Source organism: Juglans regia, chromosome 2 (genome assembly GCF_001411555.2).
Source record: "Juglans regia cultivar Chandler chromosome 2, Walnut 2.0, whole genome shotgun sequence".
Classification (NCBI taxonomy): Eukaryota; Viridiplantae; Streptophyta; class Magnoliopsida; order Fagales; family Juglandaceae; genus Juglans; species Juglans regia.
This window is the reverse complement of record NC_049902.1, coordinates 18,805,519-18,826,641: the sequence shown is the minus strand read 5'-3', so window position 1 is coordinate 18,826,641 and position 21,123 is coordinate 18,805,519. Positions and strand designations below refer to the sequence as shown.

Here is a 21,123-nt window from a genome sequence, read left to right as displayed (position 1 = left end):
ACTTGATTTTGGCTTTCTTGGGAAGTTTTCAAATTGACTGTGGGTTCAAGGGATTTCATTCCCGCGGGTTCATATCAACACTCATAGCATCCTAGTCTAGATTGACAAATTCCTTTGCTCTTGCATCTTCAACTAATTTTCAAATGAAACACTCAAATAATATCTCCTTAAATTGATGCTAATTTTCCTCCATTCTCTTGCATCTTCAATTAACTCTCAAATGAAAGCCTAAAAGAATATCTCCTTAAAGTGATACTAATTTGTCCTTGTGAGGACCATGCCAGCGAAAGATGACAGACTGCCATCCAGGAGCAAAAATGAAGGCGAAGAAGAGAGCCTTTCTTTGTCGAGTGGAAGACAAAGATTATTTTCCCTTGATTTGGTGGGAAACGAAGCAGCAGTGGTCTATAGAGTGCAGCTAGTCCAACATATGGGAGAGCATCACTGTGTAGAAAGCCTGGCACATCCTAGAGCATGCAACGGTCAAGGAAAAAACCCTTGCAAACGTACGAGCTTTTCAAAATTACACGAAAATGCTCAGAAAGTGGCAGTGACGTACGAAAAAGCCCACACTTAGTTTGAATAGTCACATCTGAAGTTGGCCTACATAAATGATTACGACTCAGCATATCATATCCTTTGAACCCAGAGGTATGGTCCAACACCATGTGGGAGACCCTTGCTCAAAGTGAGATTGAGGATTGGACATAAGCCAAGTCGTATGGATGTGCAAACCATGCCTTATCAGTCTATCTCTGTCATCCTGCAATAGGACGATCAAGACTAAAGGACTCTTATTCGAGCACATATGGAGTTAGAAAGACGTCAAAAGGACACTTGATGATCACATTCTATAAAAGGCTTAAGGTAAAAGCCAACATCTCACTTTTGAGATCGTAAACACTTGAGAGCTCTTGGAGTCGGATTCTTCGAATGAAGCAAGTGACTTCAAAGTAGACAAAAGAAAGGAGTAGCGCAATGCCCTCATAATTCTAAGGCAATGAGGTAGGTTACCTTCTAAGACAATGCCGAGGAATGAGAGGTAAATGTTGTGTGAGAATGTTATAGAATTTTGGCATATGCATACTCTGTAATCTCCCAATTTCTAATCCTGAAATAATCAATGTTTTTGCCATTATGTATATGAATATTGTTACTTGAGTGTTTTTTGAGATTTGAATACATTTTTTTTCAGAGCCATCTCTATGTGAGTAATCTTATCGTGTGTCAATCATCATGGATGAGTAGAGAGAGTCCCCGGACAATTCATGCGGTGCATCACCACGTGCTACATACATGAGAGAGTCCCCGTGATGAGTGGGGTGGGGCTGTATCGTGTTGGCCTCACTTGATAGACCAGATGAAGAATTATCCCAGCGTATCACGTGTGGTGTCTTCAAGTTGGTAGGCTAGGTAGACATTTTCCTGATGCAACATGTTTATCTCTATGTGAGAGTTGGCTTGTGTTGAGGATAGGCGAGTCGACTTGCACCATGTTGGTGGGTGGGAATGATGGTAGAGTAGCTCTCCCCCTTTTGACCCATCAGGTGATGGATGTTTGTGTTACGAATATCTATGTGATAATTGTGAACGACTATGTAATTGGTGTGATGAGTTTTACGTGCCTGAGAAGAAGTGATTCCTTGCCTTGAAGACATATATACATATATATATATATATATTATATTGAGTTTTGCGCAAAGGGTGATTCCTCGCCATATACATGCGTTCACCCATTTCATTCCATAAAATTGTTCAATGCATATTCACGAGCATTGTTTCTTATTAGCGATCTTGTCTAACTGCCTAACCTACCTAGACTTTGATATAGAGGTAGATCCAGGAGTGATACCCGAGGAGGAAGAGCCAACCCAATCCGAGCAATAGGCGTGTAGGCCTGTTTTGATCGTAGAATATGTCCACTTATGGTAATTGTATTTGTAATTATCATTTAGATGACCATATGTGTTCGGTCAGCCTTATTTTTGGGTTTATAAATCAAACAACTGGACGTGTATTATTATTTAAGCAATGAAGTAATTTGTGGATGTTGTGAGAATGTATCTTTGGTTTGTAGATTTCTAATACTATAACATTTAGCTCTCAGACTAAACCTTTACATTTCTGCTACAAATCTGATGTCTATTTCCTTATATGTGCACTTCCTAGCGCACATTGCAAGCCTAACCCGAATTAAACCTTGACTGTTGCCAACTAGTTGGCACCCTTGGCACCATGGATCATCGCTAGGTTATTTAGTGAGAAACGAGGTTCCACAGCTTGGTATCAACGTGTGTTTATGTCGCTCTGGGTAAATCCACAATGTCAAATAGGAAAACTAGCAAAAACATAGGAGTCTATCTTGGCATCATAAGCTTGAATCTTAGAGCATGATATGTGTCAAATGTGTTTAGTGAGTGTAAGGCAAGACAAAATGTGATAGGTTTGGATTTTTTGGCTAGGTTGGAGCTTGGTATGACTGAGAGTTCTGCAAGGTGAGCACCTGATAGATAGTCACGAGGGAGAGTCACCAAGGGAAGGGAGAGAAAGCGAATTAGTGAGGGAGGTTAGTCGTATTTCGAACGTACTCAAGCAACAACATGAACTTTATGCACGACATATAGAGATTTAGCAAGTTAATCTCCTAGGGAGGAGCAATGAGACTGCTCATACAAACGATTTTTGGCTTACTGTTCTAATCAAGGCGGAAAGGTGGCTCACATATATTGAAAGGACTTCTAAGGTGTGTGGATGCATCAAAAGCCAGAAGGTCTTGTATGCTAGCTATTTGATCCAAGGAGAAGTGGCACTTTGGTGGGGTGCGAACAAACAACTTCTTACCATGGAACTGGGAGCCAGGGAAAGGATCTCATAGGAAAGATTTAAAAAGAATTTGATGATCATTACTTTCATGTTATTGTGAGGCAGAAGAAATCAGAGGAATTTGCTAACTTGGTTCAATGAAGCATGCATGTTGAGCAGTATGCTGCTAAGTTTATGGAATTAGAGAGATTTGCCCCCACACCTCATTTTCACCAAGAGCATGAGAACTGAATGGTTTCAAGATGGACTACTGAGGTGAATTAGGGCTCAAGTAGCATGTCTAGAGATTAAGGATTTTCAAAAATTGGTGAATGTGGCATCCATAACTGAGCAAGAACAATGTAATTCATTGGTCATGTCCACGACCTTTATAAGGAGAATGTCAAGGAAAGCAGTTTGGGTGCTCCCCTAGAATTTCATATCTAGGATGGGAGGACGACTTCCAACTACCCTTAAAGTGCGTATGGGAGAGTGAACGTTGGTATGTGGTAGTTTTCATAGGGCTCATGAAGGAGAGTGTCATCAGATCTCAACCTTATGTGATTGTTGTAAGCAGATGGGGCACTATGCCAAATATTGCGCCAAGGCAATACCGATGCAGTGAGCAGGACATGATGGAGGACGTGAAGACCACAAACAAGTTGTTCAAGCGAGAGTGCCCACCCTCACTCGAGGAGAAGGCGACGAAGACGCTCCAGAGACCTAGGAACATAGAGTAAGTAGTAAGTAATTCTATTCGTTCCTATTTTTACTAATCCTAACTAAGGAATTAGAGTTCTTTATTAACCAAATCAAAATAGCAAGATGTAGTACACCCTGTCCGTCATAGCTTCAAGCCATTAAAACGCAGTTGACATATTAGACAGTTCAAAAATCGCTAATGACGGTTTCTTCTTAGTGGGAATAGACAGGGATAGTTTGAACAATCTCATATCCATTTTGTTAATGTTGTATTAATAATTTAAGTAAATCTTCTCTTAAGCCGGTCCATTTTACCAACACCACACACCATGATGTGGTGAACCTAGTCTGGTCTCCACATCACGGTTTTGCACCCCTTTCCCTTGTATCCCTTTCTCATGCAGATTCATTTTCTCTGAAATATCCATAATCCTGAATCATGCAAGAAAGGAGAACATTAAAATCATGAACTCGTCCAACAAAGCAGATGAATAATTACCACATACGAAAGTTTTGCAATTTGTACTACTATTTTTTTTAGGCATTCAATTTGCTTTACTGAAAACATCATACAAGATAAATGAATAAGAAGGAAAAAGAGGCGATACCAAAAGCAGAAAGACTTCGATTTTGTTTCTTGATACTGATCCCACAAAAGAAAATTATTCAGGAGTGATTTCTAAGGAGTCTCTCCTCAGACCATTGTTCCCTTCTATCCAAGATGGGTTCTTTCTTTTTTGCTCAAAAAACTATGCATATATAAATACAAGAAAACATGCAGTAAAATAAATAAGAGAAAACCTATAAATTGTGTATAATCAACGTTTGGATCCCGCGATGTACAGTGAGAGAGAGTACTGAAAGATGAGTGTGAAACCTGAGTGTATCATGAGAGGGATTTTCTAGAGAGAAATGGAAAAAAAGAAAGAAGAGGAAGAAGTGTAAAACTTTCGGTTGGTCGACTTCGTCGGCGGCACTAGGTTGTGGTACGAGGGGCGAATATGTGCACAAAGCGAGGGAGGGGAAAAAAATTCGTCAGATAGAGGCACAACTCAGGGGAGGGGAAAGAAATTCGAAATGGGTACTAGAGCTTGGGATAGAGACGAGGGAGAGTAAAACGTGCATTTTGCTTTTAGAAGGGAAAAAAAAAATCATGTCACAACTGGTGTGGTGTTGGAGAAAGAAGGGTAGATGTATAGAGGTACTCTAATAATTTTGGGATGGTTGTATGGTTTCCCCATCCCTTACTTATATACCTTGTATAACTTTGAAACACAAAAAGGATAAAAAATAAAATTAAAAATAAAAAAGTGCTCGTGCCTTGTGATTATAAAAAAAAAAAAGAGTTCCGCTTCTAAGTGGTTCGACCAATTATGTGCATATAACAACTTCCCTTTCATTTGCTGCCACGTCAGAAATATCACCAAATTAACAATAGCCTCATTCATATGGTATAACTCTCAAACTAGAAAAAGGAATATAGCAAGATCAGTTCCACCACCACCCTCAATATCTACTCCTCCGCTGCCATACACACATACATAGAGAGAAAGACTAGTGCACTACGTTTAGTTTTCGTTAACCCACCCAACAATAACCACCATCATAGCAGCCCAAAGCCCCACCATGCGCCACCACCCTTTGCCACCAAAAAAAAAAAGAAAAAAAAATTGCTGCACCATGAGATGAAAATAGCCCGACGCCGTGTCCCAACCACCCAACAAGCTTTTGTTTTTGCTCCTAAAAAACAAAGCAAAGTTTCTTCCCATGCATGACAATCCCACAAGGTTACGCTGTGCCAAAGCGCCATCACTACCTACAGCCCACAAGAAACCAGCAACTCCACCGCAAGCTTACTCTCTTCTGTTTTTTCATACCCAAAAAAAAAAAAGAAAACAGTTGTGAGCACCCTATGAAAACCACACCAAATGTTCCCACACACCATAGATTTCATGCACATGAAGCCCAAACAATGCTTAACTCAGATCTGTAGGTCACTCTCTCTTGCTCTCCTTAAAATCAAGAAGTTAGAGGATGAATGCGTGAAAGGTAGAGACGGAAACAAAAAGATGATATTTTGAGAGAAATTTAGCACGAACGGACAGAGGAAGTGAGATTTGAGAATCTCTGACGGTAGAGAGAGAAGTTTTAGAGAAGGAATTAAAGGCTGGAACAATTTTCTGCAAAATGGTTTCCGTCTCTCTCTTGTGTTCTTAGATGGTGGTGAGAATCTCATGTTGTGCATCCACATGATAATTGTGGTGGAAAGCCTACGTGTCACTTAAGATCTATATAAATTGAGAAGTGAATTCAATTCATTTTATTTTTATTCATAAAATTTAATTTATAAATTTTATTATTATTTATAAATTATTTTAACTTATCTCTAAATTTAATCGAGACATTAATTATTAGTGTGCTCTTAATTGGCAGTGGATGGAATGACGGGTTCCAAGTTCTCTCTAAAAGAAATTGCCGCTGCCTTCGCTGCGTGGAAAAAAACGCCGCTCAAGAGAAGTAACCGGACCAATCTCACATGACAGGAGTGTAAGCCCCAGATCTGTCAGTCTCTGGTAACGAGCCCTCCGTCTCTCTGTTAGAACAGACTCAGGTTCCATCTTAGCTGCTCAATCCGAAAATGCTCGTAAGTCTCTCTCTCTCTCTAGTTTAGATCTTCTCTAAAAGAATTATGAGGAAATTAAGAAAATAGTTAAATTTCTGGTGGTGATCGTGTGTGGATGGGTGCAGTTCAGGAGGTTGATAGAAGTGGAACCACCGAGCCCGGTTAGGTACTTTATCGGAGCGGCGATAATGGTGATTGGAGTTGTATTGCCCGTCGGATACATGATGTTCCGAAACAAGCGTGTCCCTTCCTCTTCCTCTTACTCCAAACAGACGTAGGTGTGCTTTTCTTTTTGGTCAATTTCGTTTTTTTTTTGTGTGTTCTGATTCATATTAGTTGGAATTTGTGCGATTTCTCTTAGACATATCAATTGGATCATTGTTCTGAATTTTACGGTTTTGAAATATTTATTATTTATATTCGAAGAGCAGGGTGTAAAAGAAAAGAAGTTTGAAATTGAAAAAAAGGACTTCCAGTTGACTGTAACTGATGCAAACAATTAGGGTTACATGGGTGGCCTTTTCATTTTATGGGAAACCACGCTGATATGGTACTTGGGTTAAGATTTTATTTTGTTCAGTTTTTTTTTTTTTTTTTTCTAAATTAAGAAATCAAATCTTGAGTTAGAAAACTTGTTTGGATACAAAATATTTCCATTGGTTACCTTATTGGTATAAAGTAATTGAAGAATTGCGTTGTGTTGCTATTTCCCCAGGAACAAAGTTTTGATATAGAGAGACCGAGAAATGGAAGCTTTGGATTCGATTTGTGGGTCATAACGTATGAAGAAGATTTACTTATCAAAAAAAAAAAAAACGTATGAAGAAGATGATTGAGAAAAAGGATTTTCAGACCCTCCAAGTACAAATGTAAATTTATTGGAAATCCTATTCTATTATATGGGGGGATTCTGACGTCATATTTGCTAAATGGTATGTGTGCATTTCAAATCATTTTTGGTCTTGGATTTTATCGTCGAGCTGATTTCATATAGTGGGTTAGATTTGGTCCATCTTTATGTCTTGGCATTTGAGCGACATTTAGCTTGCTGCTGTCCACCAATAAGCTGTTGTTATAGGAATTTCTTTAAGAACTATTTTTTTTTTATAAGTAAAGGAATTTCTAGAAGAACTAATTATCATACTTAGTTCTGTTTTTTTAGCTCTATTGAGACTAGAGTTCATTCTGTTGAGTGTTAATCGTTAGAATCCAGATTTCTGTTCAGTGTCATGCACTCTATGTTTGATAGATGGAGTAGATATGCTTTGGAGGTGTCTATGAATTCTGTTATTGCATTTTTAAAGTGTGCTATTGTGACTTAAAACTCAGTGCTCAAGTAAGGGATGTGGGAGCCCTGGAATTTATTAGATGTAAAAGCCGGGATGGGGTCAGTGTACATCTAAGATTGCTGAGTGTGAAGGATCAGCGTTAATAGTCGCTGTCAAATTGCTCAAAGATCACTTGTTTTGGTGGGAATAAGATGTTGGAATAGCAGTGAGGTATATTAAGGCTGCTTGATTGGTTGTGCTTGGCATGAAAAATGAGGTAGAATAGTGTTGAATATTAGAAAAGTATGGAAAGAGAGAGGAAGATACCTAGCAGTCACACCTAAGTTTTCCACCAACTACACTTTAAAAATCTTACCCTTAAAGAAAAAAGAAGCTAGAAATTCTAAACCAAAAATTTCGGTTTCTGTCAGCCTTTAATATAGTCTAAAAAGGTACTATTATAGTTGTGTAAGCATGTCAATAATGTTGAATTCTTGTGGTAGCATTTATTCTATTGAAGTTTTTACATAGGATTGGTTTGGGGAATTTAGCATTCCTCTTGACATCTAATTCCTCTGAATGTGATGCCTGAGAATCTGGATTCTCATAAATACGACTAAACCTACATTTGGGAATAATTAAGATTCTCATAGGATTTCTAGGAATATTAGATTCCCATATCTGGTTTTATTCCTAATCCTGGAAGGATTATTTATGCTTTTCATATTTTCCTTGTGTTTCTCTCTTCAAATGCATTCCACTGTTTAATTCAAAAGTTAAATTGAAAAGGATAGTCTAAGAAAATATAAACTGTATAATTTCCATGGTTTTTCTTTCGTTTCCAAAAATATAAACTGTTTCATTGTTTGGTTTAGTCTCTAACCAAATAACACCCATTAATTTCCATTTCGTAAAACCAGATTTAAATTCTAGGTGACTGAAAAAAAAAACTACCATTATGGATGAAAAACAAACATCTCCTACATAAATCTATTCTTTTGTTCCTCATTTTCTGTTTTCTTAGTAGGTGTTTGTCGTGTATTCACCATATATACTTATTACTCAGGCAAAACATTGCTTTTAGTGTTCAGTGGTCTGTGTTTGATAAAATTTTATTGTTGAAACTAAGCATTCCATTGGTTATGCACAAAAAACAGTTCTGCTTAAATTCCTCTTACAAGGGCAGCTCTAGAACTCTAGAGAGAAAATACCTACTGATCAACAGCCCACATTTACCAGAGCTAGGGAGACTCTCCAACTAAGCACTACATCAAAGTATACTTTTCAAAGTCAACTTCGCATTTGTTAACTTGACCAGAGGCTAGATGAAGGGTCATGAGGCTGTTAATTAATATGTGGCGCAGGTGCCAAATTCTCCACAGCTTACAACTTACAATCTTGACTCCTCTTTAATGCTTGCACGTCAATCGTTGTTGGTTTTTGAGTGTTCGTGGTAAGGACAATGGAGAGTCCAACATCCTTTTAGGGGAGGATGCGGTTTAGGCCGTTGAATACCTTGTCGCAGTCTATTTAGCTATAAAGTAGAATCTAACAAGGCGTACACTATGCTTAACGAGAGTCGTTGGAAACTGAAACTAGACAAAACAAAATAATATTGTCTTTCTAGTAGTGTCTGCATAACATCATTTGTTCCTTTCATGGATGTTCTTTACTTTGTGTAGCAACAAGGTTAATAACCTCCATGGAGATTCAGGCCATTTGTGTCTGGAATCCTCAGCTCAAGGATAGCTTGAAATAGTGTCTTCTATGTTATAATCATTATGTACAATCATTACAAGCAGGAATGTTAGAAAGAGTGCTTTTGATTAATGTGATTCTTCCTCCTTTTGACATGTAGATTCTCATTTTCAGCCTCGTAACCTCTCCTCTATAGTCTATCTTCTAAAAAATGCGACTCAAATCACCTGACTTATAAGCAGCTCTCAAGAGGAGACCAACATATTTTATGGGGAGAGAAGATACTTTTAAACACAAGATACTAGCCAAGCCCTTATATTGTGAACATGACCCACCCAAACCATCTTAGATTTCGTAAGGTTCATCTTTAAGCTAGATACAACTTCAAAACAAAGCAAAAGAGCCCTCAAAGAACGGATATGGTTTGGTTTGAATAAAAAAGGAGCAATGTTTCATCTGCAAAATGGAGGTGGGAGACATCTACAAAACCATTGTTAGAGCAACTCACAAAGAAGCCTGAGAGAAAGCCCTCAACGGCTGCCAACGTCCGACTAAGTTCTTCCATGACAATGATAAAAAGTAAAAGCGGCAATGGATCACTTTGTCTCAAGTCACATGAACTATTTAAATAACCAATAGGAACCATTCACTAGGACCTAGAGTCTAGCAATGGATACACAAAATGCTTAGTCCATAGACACCACCTCTCCCCAAAACCAATCTCTCAAGTAAATAAAGTAGAAAGTCTCAATTCACATGATTGAAAGCCTTCTCCATATCCAACTTCCATAGAATGTTTGGCATACCAGCTCAAATTCTACTATCCCAACATTCATTAGCAATGAGCATCGAATCCATGATTTTTCTCCCCTTGACGAATGTATTTTAAGGCTTTTAGATAATCATCTCCGTAATGAAGCTCAGGTGATTAGCAGAGACTTTGGAGATGATCTTATAGATCTCATTCACATGGTTGATGAGTCGGTAATCCTTCAACTCTAAGACTCCAACCCTCTTCAGAATGAGAGCAATGAAAATTGTATCTTTTTTTTTTTTTTTTTTCAATTCCCTTCCAAGAGTAAAATTCATAAAAAATCTTTAGGACACATTTCTAACAATATCCCAACAAATCTGAAAGAATGTCTCGAGAAGTCTTCTGGACCCGAAGCTTTACCTTTAGTCACTTACTGTTTTTAGAAGTAAAAATGATACCTTTAGCTATCCCTCTTATCACATGATGAACCTCTTCCTCCTCAAGCTGTTTTTCCAACAAATTTGCACTCTGATGTTCAATGGACTCGAAGGCTAAACCATCGAATTAAGCCTCCAAGTGAATTGCTTCAGAATAAGCTTTTCGTAAAATTGAACAACAATATGATCGTTGATCTTAGATTGATTTGAAAACCATTGGAATGGAGCAACTCAATGGAATTATTTTTTGGGTAAGAATTAGCCATCCGATAAAGAAATTTGGTATTAATTATCCCCTTCCTTTATCCAAAGCAGTCGAGATTTTTGTTTCCACGATATCTCCTCCATCAAGATTACCTTTTAAAGCTCAACAACAACACATCTTTTCCTTTACCTCTCCTCATTCGAGAGAGTCCCAACATCTGCCGTTCCAAACTCTGCAACTCCTCAAGAAGGGTTTTGACTCACAACATTATTGAAAACTTCCTTACTTATTTAGTCAAATCATTCTTCAAAGTTTTAAAGCTTATTTTTCAATATAAAACTTGGGGAATGGAAAATTTGATAAGATGATTACCATTGTCTCACCAAGTCCACAAATCCATCAACTTGTGATCACATTTTTTCAAACTTAAAGTATATGTGACCCTCATGGATTTCCCCTCAATCCATCAAAATGGAGAAGTGGTCTGAACATATTCTGGGGAGTCTCTTTTGACAAAGATCAAGAAATTGCACCTCCCAAGAAGGAGATACTACAAATCTATGTAATCAAGGTCAGACCTGATCGTTGGACCACATGAATGCACCCCCAACGAGGGACAAATCCACAAGATCCATGTAAAAAATAAAGGTTGAAAACTCACCTTTGTCAAACTAGGCAAAACTTGCCTGATCTCTCGCCTGGATATTGAGAGATGTTGAAATTCCCTCCAACTAGGGGTGTAAATTCAAACCGGAAAACCAGTCCTGCTTGGACCGGTTTTACCGGTTCTTAGAATGTGAAAACCGGTCGGTTCCGGTCCGGTTCCGGTTTTAGGATTTTTCGGACCGGACCGGACCGGTTGATAAAAAAATATATATAAAAAATAATATTTGTATTATTGTATATATAAGTTTTATACAAAATATTATATATATATATATTAATATATATAAGTTTATATATTATGTATAATTATAAATTTTTTTGTGAAATTTTTATATATAATTATATATATTCATATAAGAAATAATTTCTTATTATAATTTATAAATTATTACATAAAATGTTAATATTAAATTACTAAAAGTTTATAACTAATACTAATAGTCTAATATAGACTAATGACTATAGTTATACTCATAATTAATACTACAAGTTTTTACTAAAAGTTTATAACTAATACTAATATTAAATATATAGTTTATAACTAATACTAATATATAATTTATAATTATACCAATAGTCTAATATTAATACTATTATATAGTCTAATATATTTATAAAAGTATAAAACAGTTTTTTTTAATTAGTTTTTTTTTTAAACAAATTTTTAATGACAAATTGTAAAACTTACATTTAAAAAAAAATTGGAAAATCGGACCAGACCGGACCGGAAACTGGAAAAACCGGAAGTACCGGTTTAGGAGGGTAACCGGTGCGTAATCGGTTTTGAAAAATACAAAACCGGTACATACCGGTTCGGTCCTAGATTTTGTCCAAAACTGGACCAAACCGGACCGGTTATATCCCTACCTCCAATACACCAAATGACATCCTACAAACTACAAACACTAGCAATCTAGTACCATAGAAATCTCCCACATGTGAACGTCCTCGCAAGCTTTTGATAGTACATTTGTCAATAAATCTCAATATGGTTTCTTGCAAGCATCTGTCAACCTTCCAAAGTCATAGTATATTCTTAAACGGGCGTGCTTGTCAATATCATCCAATCCCCGAAATCCCAAGAGAGGATCTATGGCTTCATAAAGAAAAGTTTGACACCCCCTTGGTCGTATGTCGACTTGCACTCCCATCCTTAACTTTATGATTTGTTGAGGAAATAAGCCTCTCTTTTGGCAATTGATTTGGATATGTATGGATCGCCCGTAACAATAGCAATGAGTGAAGCCTTAAAGTAATCTTAAAGCCCTCACACGAGACTGACACTCTTGGATCTCTTTGACTTTTTCAAGCGCCTTTATATTGAGCTAGTTAGTTTTTTCAAGTTCTTGAATAAAAAAATTAATGTTGAAAAATTATAAAAATCATAAATAAATAAATAAATAAAACTTATGGATAGAAGTCTAAGACAAAGACTGGAAAAATCGGACCGAACTAGACCAGAAGTTTCGATTTTGATTATGAATCGTTCGGTATCGGTTCTCCAATTCTCAAAACCAGTATATTTCGGTTCGGTTCTAAAATATGTCCAAAATCAGATCAAATCAGACCGATTATACCCTTACTAAAAACAATTACCCAACATACATAAAAGGTAATAAGAAAAATACAATAAAATAACTGCACATCAACTACTAAAGGTCCAAATTATATATAAAAAAAAATTACAAAACAACCACTTACAAACTCCTAAACTAAAATAAAATAAATTACAACTACATTTTGCTAAATACCAAATAATCCAAGCATGAACATGCATCTAACAACTGTTTCATCACCGAAAGGATCACCTCAACTTTTTCTTCTGCCACACCACCGCCGAAAGACCAACTATCATCTCTTTTGTGTAGCAAGTGATGACACTTGGAGACACGTGGGATGGCTTGACTGAACTCATTATTAATCATTCAGCCTCCCTTCTGAGAGCCATCAACACCCTTGAGAGTGCTATGCTCTAATCTGCCAAAAGACAAACCGGCTTAGCCAAAACTCTCGTATATGACCACCCCTTCCGCCTAAGAATTCCATAGGAAGATGGCATAGTTGAAATATGACACCCATTTTGGACCAAAGCATTGCCTCTTGAAGACTCTTTCACTCTTGTATCACCACCCGAAATAGAAGATTTTGAACCAATCACTCCTAGTTGTATCAGCAAAGGATTTCCAGCCCATCCCCCTTAAACTCGTTGGGATGACTATGAGACCGTGTCTCTAGCTCTGTCCACATGCTCCGACAATACCCAAGAACCGCCCAAAAGATTTAGAAAAACGTTGTACCAGAGAAGAATGGTTATCGCCTCGCTATGATTGATAGAACCCAATGCTGCCTGTTGACACAATACAACCATCCACCGAATTCGCCAATACACACGCCGACGAGAATCGATAATGATAGACTTAACCAACCCGAGAACCCAAAAGAAAGAAGAAAACACAACATGAGGAAGAATAAAGAACGAGGAAAAGAAAATGTCAACAACGATATTTTCAATAAGAAGCATCGAAAATCAATGCAATAGGGTGAACTGTCATTGATTCCTAGAACGTGCCATCCTGAACATGATTAACTTTGCCGTTGATGAAGTCATGACTCTTGGCTGATTACATGGGTTTATCCTCAATATATTTATCAAGATATACTAAGGCTTGTTTGGACATTAAGAATATCTTAGATTATCTGTGAATAGTAATAAAATGGTCTGAATTAAGATATTTTATTGGATTTGTTTCATCAAGAAGCTCTCCACATTATTCATGGACACTCGAATATCAATAGATGTTAATGGGGTTTTAACCAATTTTGATCACAAATGAGAGCCTCCATGATTCTTGAAGCCAATGAACTCCAATAAAGACGAAGCACACGTTTAAGAGGGATGGGCTAAATGCTGAGTCGGATATAATGGTGGAAACAACATGGCCAACATGTTTTGTGCAATGCCTCAAATATAGAATTGTTAGCCTCATTAAATTTCGATCACAACAAGTCAAACTTAGGATCCAGGCTTTACAAGTATCTGATAAATACTGATTTGCCTTTGTTTTGGCAGTAGTATATCCCAAGATGGAGGATGCTTGATCTCACTTATCATACCATTGTTTCTCAACATTGCCATTACATTAATTTATGATTGTAGAGATGGGAGGGGGCTCATGTTGTCGACTAGTAGCAATAGATTTGCGTTAGAAAAACTAGATCAGGCTACACAATGGAAACAAGATTACCTTGAGTGGTAAATCTTGGATCTAGTACGGTTGTTCCACGGATTTTGATCGTTGTTCTTGTTGATCCAAAATCATCCCATCAATAGTGGAGTGTGCTACATGGTAATACCAAGCAATGCTCATAAATTCCACAACATAGATGCCGAGACTAAAGAGAACCGACACATTGAGAGAGAGATTATGTTTGGGGTGCAAGTGCCTCATCCAATGAGGGGAGGGGCTATGATAGCCCCTCTATGTGTAACTCTGGCTGGCCATTAAGGGCTAGCCATCAAGGCTCATGAAGTGGCTATTAAACCACTTCATAATCCCTAGCCAAGGGAAGGGGAAGGGGTGCCCACTATGGGCACGCCCCTTTACTACATCTCTCACTCGCACATTGTGGACAAGACATCTCAATATGTTCTCAATCTTGTTCATATTATTAGCATATAGACTATGCGATCACCGAGCACACTTGTAAAAGAAAAATGTGATCACTGTACTCAATCTCTCCAAGAGAATATTAGCATAGCAACATCCCTAAAAATATCTTGTTATGCCCCGACTCATTTGGTCACATCAGATTAAGCATCCATATTCCCTCTTGAGTCCAGATGACTCAAAACAATGCTCAATCTCAATAAAACATGATGTACTCACAGCTATGTTGCAACCCCCAAGAAGCAACAAAACATGCCGGCAGTGAGTACACACAATGATGCAAACCAAGGAGCTGGACATGCTGATCATAAAAGTGGGAATGAAGCTGAATTTGCACAAGACCCTTTGTCACTTCCTAGTGGCCCAATTACAAGACTTAGAGCCAAACGTTTCAAGGAAGCACTAAATAGGCTAATCCAAGAGAATTGAGCTGATTCTAAAAAGACCAAGATGGGCTCAAATAATAATCAAGACTTAGTCCATGTCATCAAAGGAATTGAAGAGGCTAATTAGCAAGCAGAAATATGATGTATGGTCTAACCATTAAAGGACGTGAATTTGTTGAGTTTCAAGAATATTAAATAGGAGAATGAACTTGGTCTTGCCTGGGTATGTTAAATACATTGAATTTAGTCATTTAGTCATTTTTGGCTGCCTCTAGAAGTCCAAGAGGCCTAAAAATTGTGGGACTTGTTATGTTAATATTTGTGTTGCTTTTAAAGTAGTAGTTATGACTTTTCTTATTCTTAGAGGGTTGTTCCAAGTATATAGAGGGGTTATTTCGAGTTTTAATATCAGATTTGGAATTTCATAAGCTTATTGTCTTTGTGAGGTCTTGTGTTCCTCTTGGTTCTTCAAAGAACTCTTTTAATTTATCAAGTTAATCTTGTGGCATTCAAGCTCCAAACTTATCACCTTGATTCTGATTTCTTGGTGTGGCATTTTAATCCTTTGTAGTCTTGGTTTTCATCTAGTTGGGTGACTGGTCAAGGCTCAACAAATCTTGTCTATACGATCTTGGGGTTCCAAGCCATCATCGTTATCGGGTTTCATCACAATTGTTGGTGGAGTTCATATCACACACCATATTGATATGTTTCCAAATAGTCTTTCCTTAGCCCTCATGTTATTCAGTCTCAGTCCAGTCTCTTTTCCAACAATATCTCTTTAGATTCTTGGTTATAGTTAACATGCCAAAGTAGCAGACACTAAAACATCAATATCGTAACATAGTCAAAAGTCTCCTAAGGATATAAATAAATTAAGGTCATCAATTATAACCTACAAGACTTGTGGTGAGGAAGCATGGATCCATTCACTCATATCTACTATTGGTTGTAAAAGCACATGTAGTATGAAGTATATGCTACGATGGAGTTCTCTTTCAAAAAAATAGAGCATACGTCCAATCTCAATACACCGTACAGATCTTAGTCTAGTCAATAATTCAGCGCCTAACCCGAGTCTCTCCATTTGCTCGCTATCCAAAGTGCCAAATAGGATCTCGCATCTAGTTAAACCACAAGTTACATGGATTGTGGGCTTCCCATATACGATTTAAACAAAAATAACAAAAATCTCATCTTAGCCCAACTAATGCGACATATATTTGTGTCAGCCATCTCTATATGCTACACAAGCATTAAGGGACACAATATATCATCTCCACTCGCTATCTGAGTGCCAGAGGCAATCGTGTGAGTGAGCCGATCTAAGTCTGTTGACATATATTTTTTACCATAACTCTCAAATTTATGGTGCATGTATGTGCTTACAAAAAAAATGTTTCAAGCCACGCCACATGATTATAGAACACATCAATATCATGTGCATGAAGAGCAATACCATGAGGGAGAGAAGTCATGGTCAACTACAAGCAATTAAACCACAACTCTCAAGTGGTGCTTTAGGACCATCTCTCTCCATGTGCAATCTCATATGCAGTAACCTTTAAAAAACAAATGCCTCTACCAAGAGATTCTGCTTTTATATAAAAAAATCTTTGCACAACCTTGAAGTCAGTGATTTATCACAAATATAAATCTTAAATTCTAGTCAGCAAATCCAACTGCGATTTTTAAGAATCCTCAAGGTAAACACAAATATCATTCTTCAAACTTAATTTGCAACTTTAAAGTTTCATATGAATCTCTTATACTCAACCGCATGTGAGATAACCAACATTTATTTTTCATTAAGGGTAAAGTGAATAGGGTCTTTGCCTCCAAGGACAATCACAACAATCTAGCCATTACTTCTAATGACTTGTCCAAATTGCATCACAAACTTAATTAATCAAATAAGCCACATTTACCCTCTAATGAAATCTTAACTTCTAACTCACATGAGCAAACCATAATGGAAATACCAAATAGTATAGGCAAAAAAAGATTCTTTGGTATTCACCATCTCATTAATTGTCAATGGATTTTGAACAAAAGTTCCTAGAAAATATTTTTCCTATAAACAGTTTCATAAGATATGAAGTTTGAGCTACTTTTCACAAACTCATGTTAGTATAGAAAGCCACTCATTAGATAATAACTGATAATCTAAAACAATCAGATCGTCATCTCTCTTAGGAATACACTTTTCTAGGATTGTCAATAATGTTCAAAGCACTCATTTTATTCAATAGGTCGTTATAATAACGACTAGCTACATTGGGTATCTTTGAACAAATGGTTGGTTTAGCATGAAAACAGTACCATTCATTCATTTTTTGTACAAAAATAGTACAGGCAACAATCATGCCTTCAAAGTATTTCACGCCTAAACATCACAAAAGCTAACTATTTAATTCTCCTACAAGAGTCTACTATTTAACTCCTAGAAAAAAGTTTCATCAAATGTGCAATCAATGGTCATTTAAAAGTAACTCAACTAGCTAGTGCAAAAAGATGGATTTATACCTCTATCAACTCTACTTTTCATTTGCTAATCAAGTCAACACCGAATTGGGTCTATAAGTGAAATGAATCTAAAATTGTATGTTAAGATTCCTACAATGTGAATTCAATACCTTTAGCGGAGCACATATTACAAATATTCTCTTAGTCTTTAAACGATGAGAGAATAGTGATATATTGCTACCACGCTATTTATGAGGATCTTTACATTCTAGTGAGTTTTGGGAGTCATTATTACTAGTGGTACACCCTCATTCAAATGTATACTCCCACTAATTGGTGAATTACTCCTACTATTTTCAGTGATCTTTTATAAAAAAAAATTGAAAATTTTAATATTAAGGTAATGTGGAATAAAACGTTCTTTCAAAACAAAACAAAACAAAAAATTCCAAAACATTCTTTGCAAAAAAAAAAAAAATACAAATCTTATTAAAATCCACAATAGTCCACCCTTGCTGAAAATATGAATCATTTTCTTGACTCAACCAAAAATATTCAAATTTAAATCCTCTAGATTTTCATCTGAATTGAATTCATGTGTGCACAAAAATAATCACTCAGCCTTACTAAAAGGCAAATGAACTTAATCTAAGGACAACATGTTAAAATTAAGGCTGCAAATCCATATTACATCAGCCCAAGTGTGATATACAACTACTTTACACCATAATTCACTTATAATTCAATTATCAGCAAGTCATAATACTACAAGATAACTGTTCTCATCATATACCTTTGACAATTTCGATTCAGTAAATATTTTATCTAAAATATATGTTTTCCCTTCTGATTAAAAAAAATGGAATCGCATTCATATGATGAGACAATTTTTCATTATTTCATGTCCTTAGTGTGCATGTATGGAAACTTCAACATAGAAAATGCTCATATTGCTTTTTCTTGTTGACTCTGCAAAGCAAAGGAGAAGGATTTCATTAGCGAGAAAATCTTCAATTTCTCAAGCTTCACACCCATCATCTTATGCCTCTATGACACATTTTAGTATACCATCTCTCTACTTGAGAAATAATATCACCGAGTCAATGAGTGACTATCCAACTTTTAAACCTCTAGGAATTCTCACTACCACCACTATATTCATTGAATTTTAAATCAAATTAGGTATAGACTTTTCCAATGTCGCGTTAAAAGCACAAAAAACATCACATTGGGCAAAAAATGCAGTGACAAGTGGAGAATGTGTCGACTTTTCAAATTTGAACAAGGCTTGCCCAAAAGACAGCTTCCCCTTTCCCCGGATTGACTTGACAGCAGATTTCATTGCTCGCCATCTCATGTTGAACTTTATGGATGCTTACTTAGAGTACAACCAAAGACGTTGTTCATCACGGATAAGGGATTATATTGTTACACAGCCATGCCTTTTAGCTTGAAAAACAAGGTGGCCACCTACCAATAGTTAGTCAATTGCATGTTCAGGCAGAGGATTGGGAGAAACATGAAAGTCCACAGGGATGATCTACTCGCTAAGAGTAGAACCCCTGAATAGAACTTAGCCAACCTGCATAAAGCCTTCGTAGTGCTATGGTGTTACTAGATGAATCTCAACCCGGCGAAATGTGCTTTCGGAAGCGAGTCTAGGAAATTCTTGGGCTTAGTGGTCTCGGAGTGGGGAATAGAGGCCAAACCGAAGAAGGTGGAATCCGTACTAAATATGGCCCCACCTCAAAACACTAACAATGTACAAAGACTCGCTAACAGAGTGACAACCCTCAATTGGTTCGTGTCAGATTAACGGACAAGTGTTTGTCGTTCTTCAAAGTGTTGTAGAAGGTGTAGGCTTGGGATGGTAACTACGACCAAGCGTTCGAGACTCTCAAACGATACCTCATCAGCCCACCACTCCTCAGCCAACCAGAACCCAGAGAAGCCCTAAATCTATACTTGTCAGTCCTGGTATGTGACTTCAAAGGGACCCAAAAGCCAATATACATGACTTCAAGGGGACCCAGAAGCCAGTGTATTACACCAATCGCGCTTTTCAAGGAGCAGAAGCAAGGTACCCCCGCATGGATCAACGTGCCTTCACCCTGGTAATGACTGCTCGACGGCTCCAACCATATTTCCAAGCACACCCGATATGGGTCCTGACCAAAGCCCCCTGAAGAAGATTTTGCAACAACCAGATGTCTCGAGTTGCCTAATGAACTGGGCGGTGGGGCTAAGCAAGTTCAACATCGAATACGTACCCATAAATGCTATCAAGAAGCAAGTGCTGGCAGACTTTGTAGCAGAGTTCATCAACTTCCCAAAAGAAGTCCGAGATGCACCTGCCATGAATCCCTAGTAGGTTTTCATCGATGGCTCATCCCGCCAAGCTGGAGGGAGAGTGGGGGTGCATATTGTTACAGACGCCGGAGAGGAGTATGACTATGCCATCAAATTGGCATTTAAAACCACAAAAAACGAAGCAGAGTACAAGGCACTAGTAACCGGCCTAACAATCACCGAGTCCATAGGCATTGATAAGGTGGAATTGAAGGCCAACTCCCAAGTGGTTGTCAACCAATTGCGGGAGGAGTTTACCATGAAGAGCGAAAAGTTGAAGAAGTGCTTGACGCTAGTCGGGGATACGTGCAACCACTTTCGATACTTCCAGATCCAACAAATATCAAGAGCCGAGAACTAGAAGACTGACAATTTGGCGCAAGCTGCTTTCAAACAAGAGGACTCCCCCTACCAGAGCAGATAGTGGTAAGGATGGTGGAATTGCCAGCAATATGGGTCAAAGTCTCAGAAGTAAGGTTGTGAGCTCCAAAATGAGCTTGAACATAATGAAGTACCTGGATGCCTATGAATTACTTGACGACAGGTGGGAACAAAAGAAGATCAAGAACAGAGTAGCGTGCTTCACCCTGACAGATAGAGTCTTGTATAGGTAGGAGTACCATGCCTTTCCTAAGATACCTCTCGCTTGAGGAAGCACAATACTATTGGTGAAGGTACATGAAGGAGTGTGTGGTAACCACTTCAGAGCAAAAGCGTTGGCAAGCAAGGTTTTAAGGGCAGGATACTACTTTCCACACGCCCTCAAAGACACAGAGGATTTTGTCCAAAAATGTCAGAAATGTCACGAATTCTCCTCAATACCTCACAGCCCGCCAGAGGAACTGACATCAATCACGTCTCCATGGCCCTTTCAATAATTCGGCATTGACTTGGTCTGCCTCTCCCCAAGCATGGGAGGAGTAAAGTTTTAGTAGTCGTGGGGACTACTTCACTAAGTGGGTAGAAGATGAAGCCCTGATAACAATAATGGTGAGAAACTTCACTCGTTTCCTATGGAAAATGGTCATCTGTAGATTCAACACCCCTCGTTTCATCATATCAGACAACGAGAGACAATTTGACTCGGATTTGTACCATG

General features: G+C 37.7%; 2 protein-coding genes across 5 annotated transcripts; both read left to right on the top strand.

Annotated features, from left to right (window-relative positions):
- The first annotated feature begins 5,934 nt into the window (after window positions 1-5,934).
- On the top strand, window positions 5,935-7,262 carry LOC108989913. Of its 4 annotated transcripts, none has more exons than XR_001995900.2 (4): window positions 5,935-6,148; window positions 6,253-6,401; window positions 6,843-6,918; window positions 6,956-7,262. XR_001995900.2 is itself a non-coding variant. In XM_018963677.2 (3 exons), the coding sequence occupies exons 1-3, from the start codon at window positions 6,143-6,145 to the stop codon at window positions 6,859-6,861; spliced, it is 174 nt and encodes a 57-aa protein (XP_018819222.1). In that variant the 5' UTR covers window positions 5,935-6,142; the 3' UTR covers window positions 6,862-7,262. The 4 variants fall into 4 exon arrangements, 2 of the variants coding, with proteins under 2 accessions (XP_018819222.1, XP_018819223.1); XR_001995901.2 differs by having other exon boundaries at window positions 6,253-6,405; XM_018963677.2 differs by having other exon boundaries at window positions 6,843-7,262.
- Window positions 7,263-19,293: 12,031 nt separating this feature from the next.
- Window positions 19,294-20,385, top strand: LOC108989917. Its single transcript, XM_018963682.1, has 3 exons — window positions 19,294-19,475; window positions 19,669-19,789; window positions 20,047-20,385. Exons 1-3 carry the CDS (start codon window positions 19,294-19,296, stop codon window positions 20,383-20,385), a joined length of 642 nt encoding a protein of 213 aa, XP_018819227.1.
- Window positions 20,386-21,123: the final 738 nt, after the last annotated feature.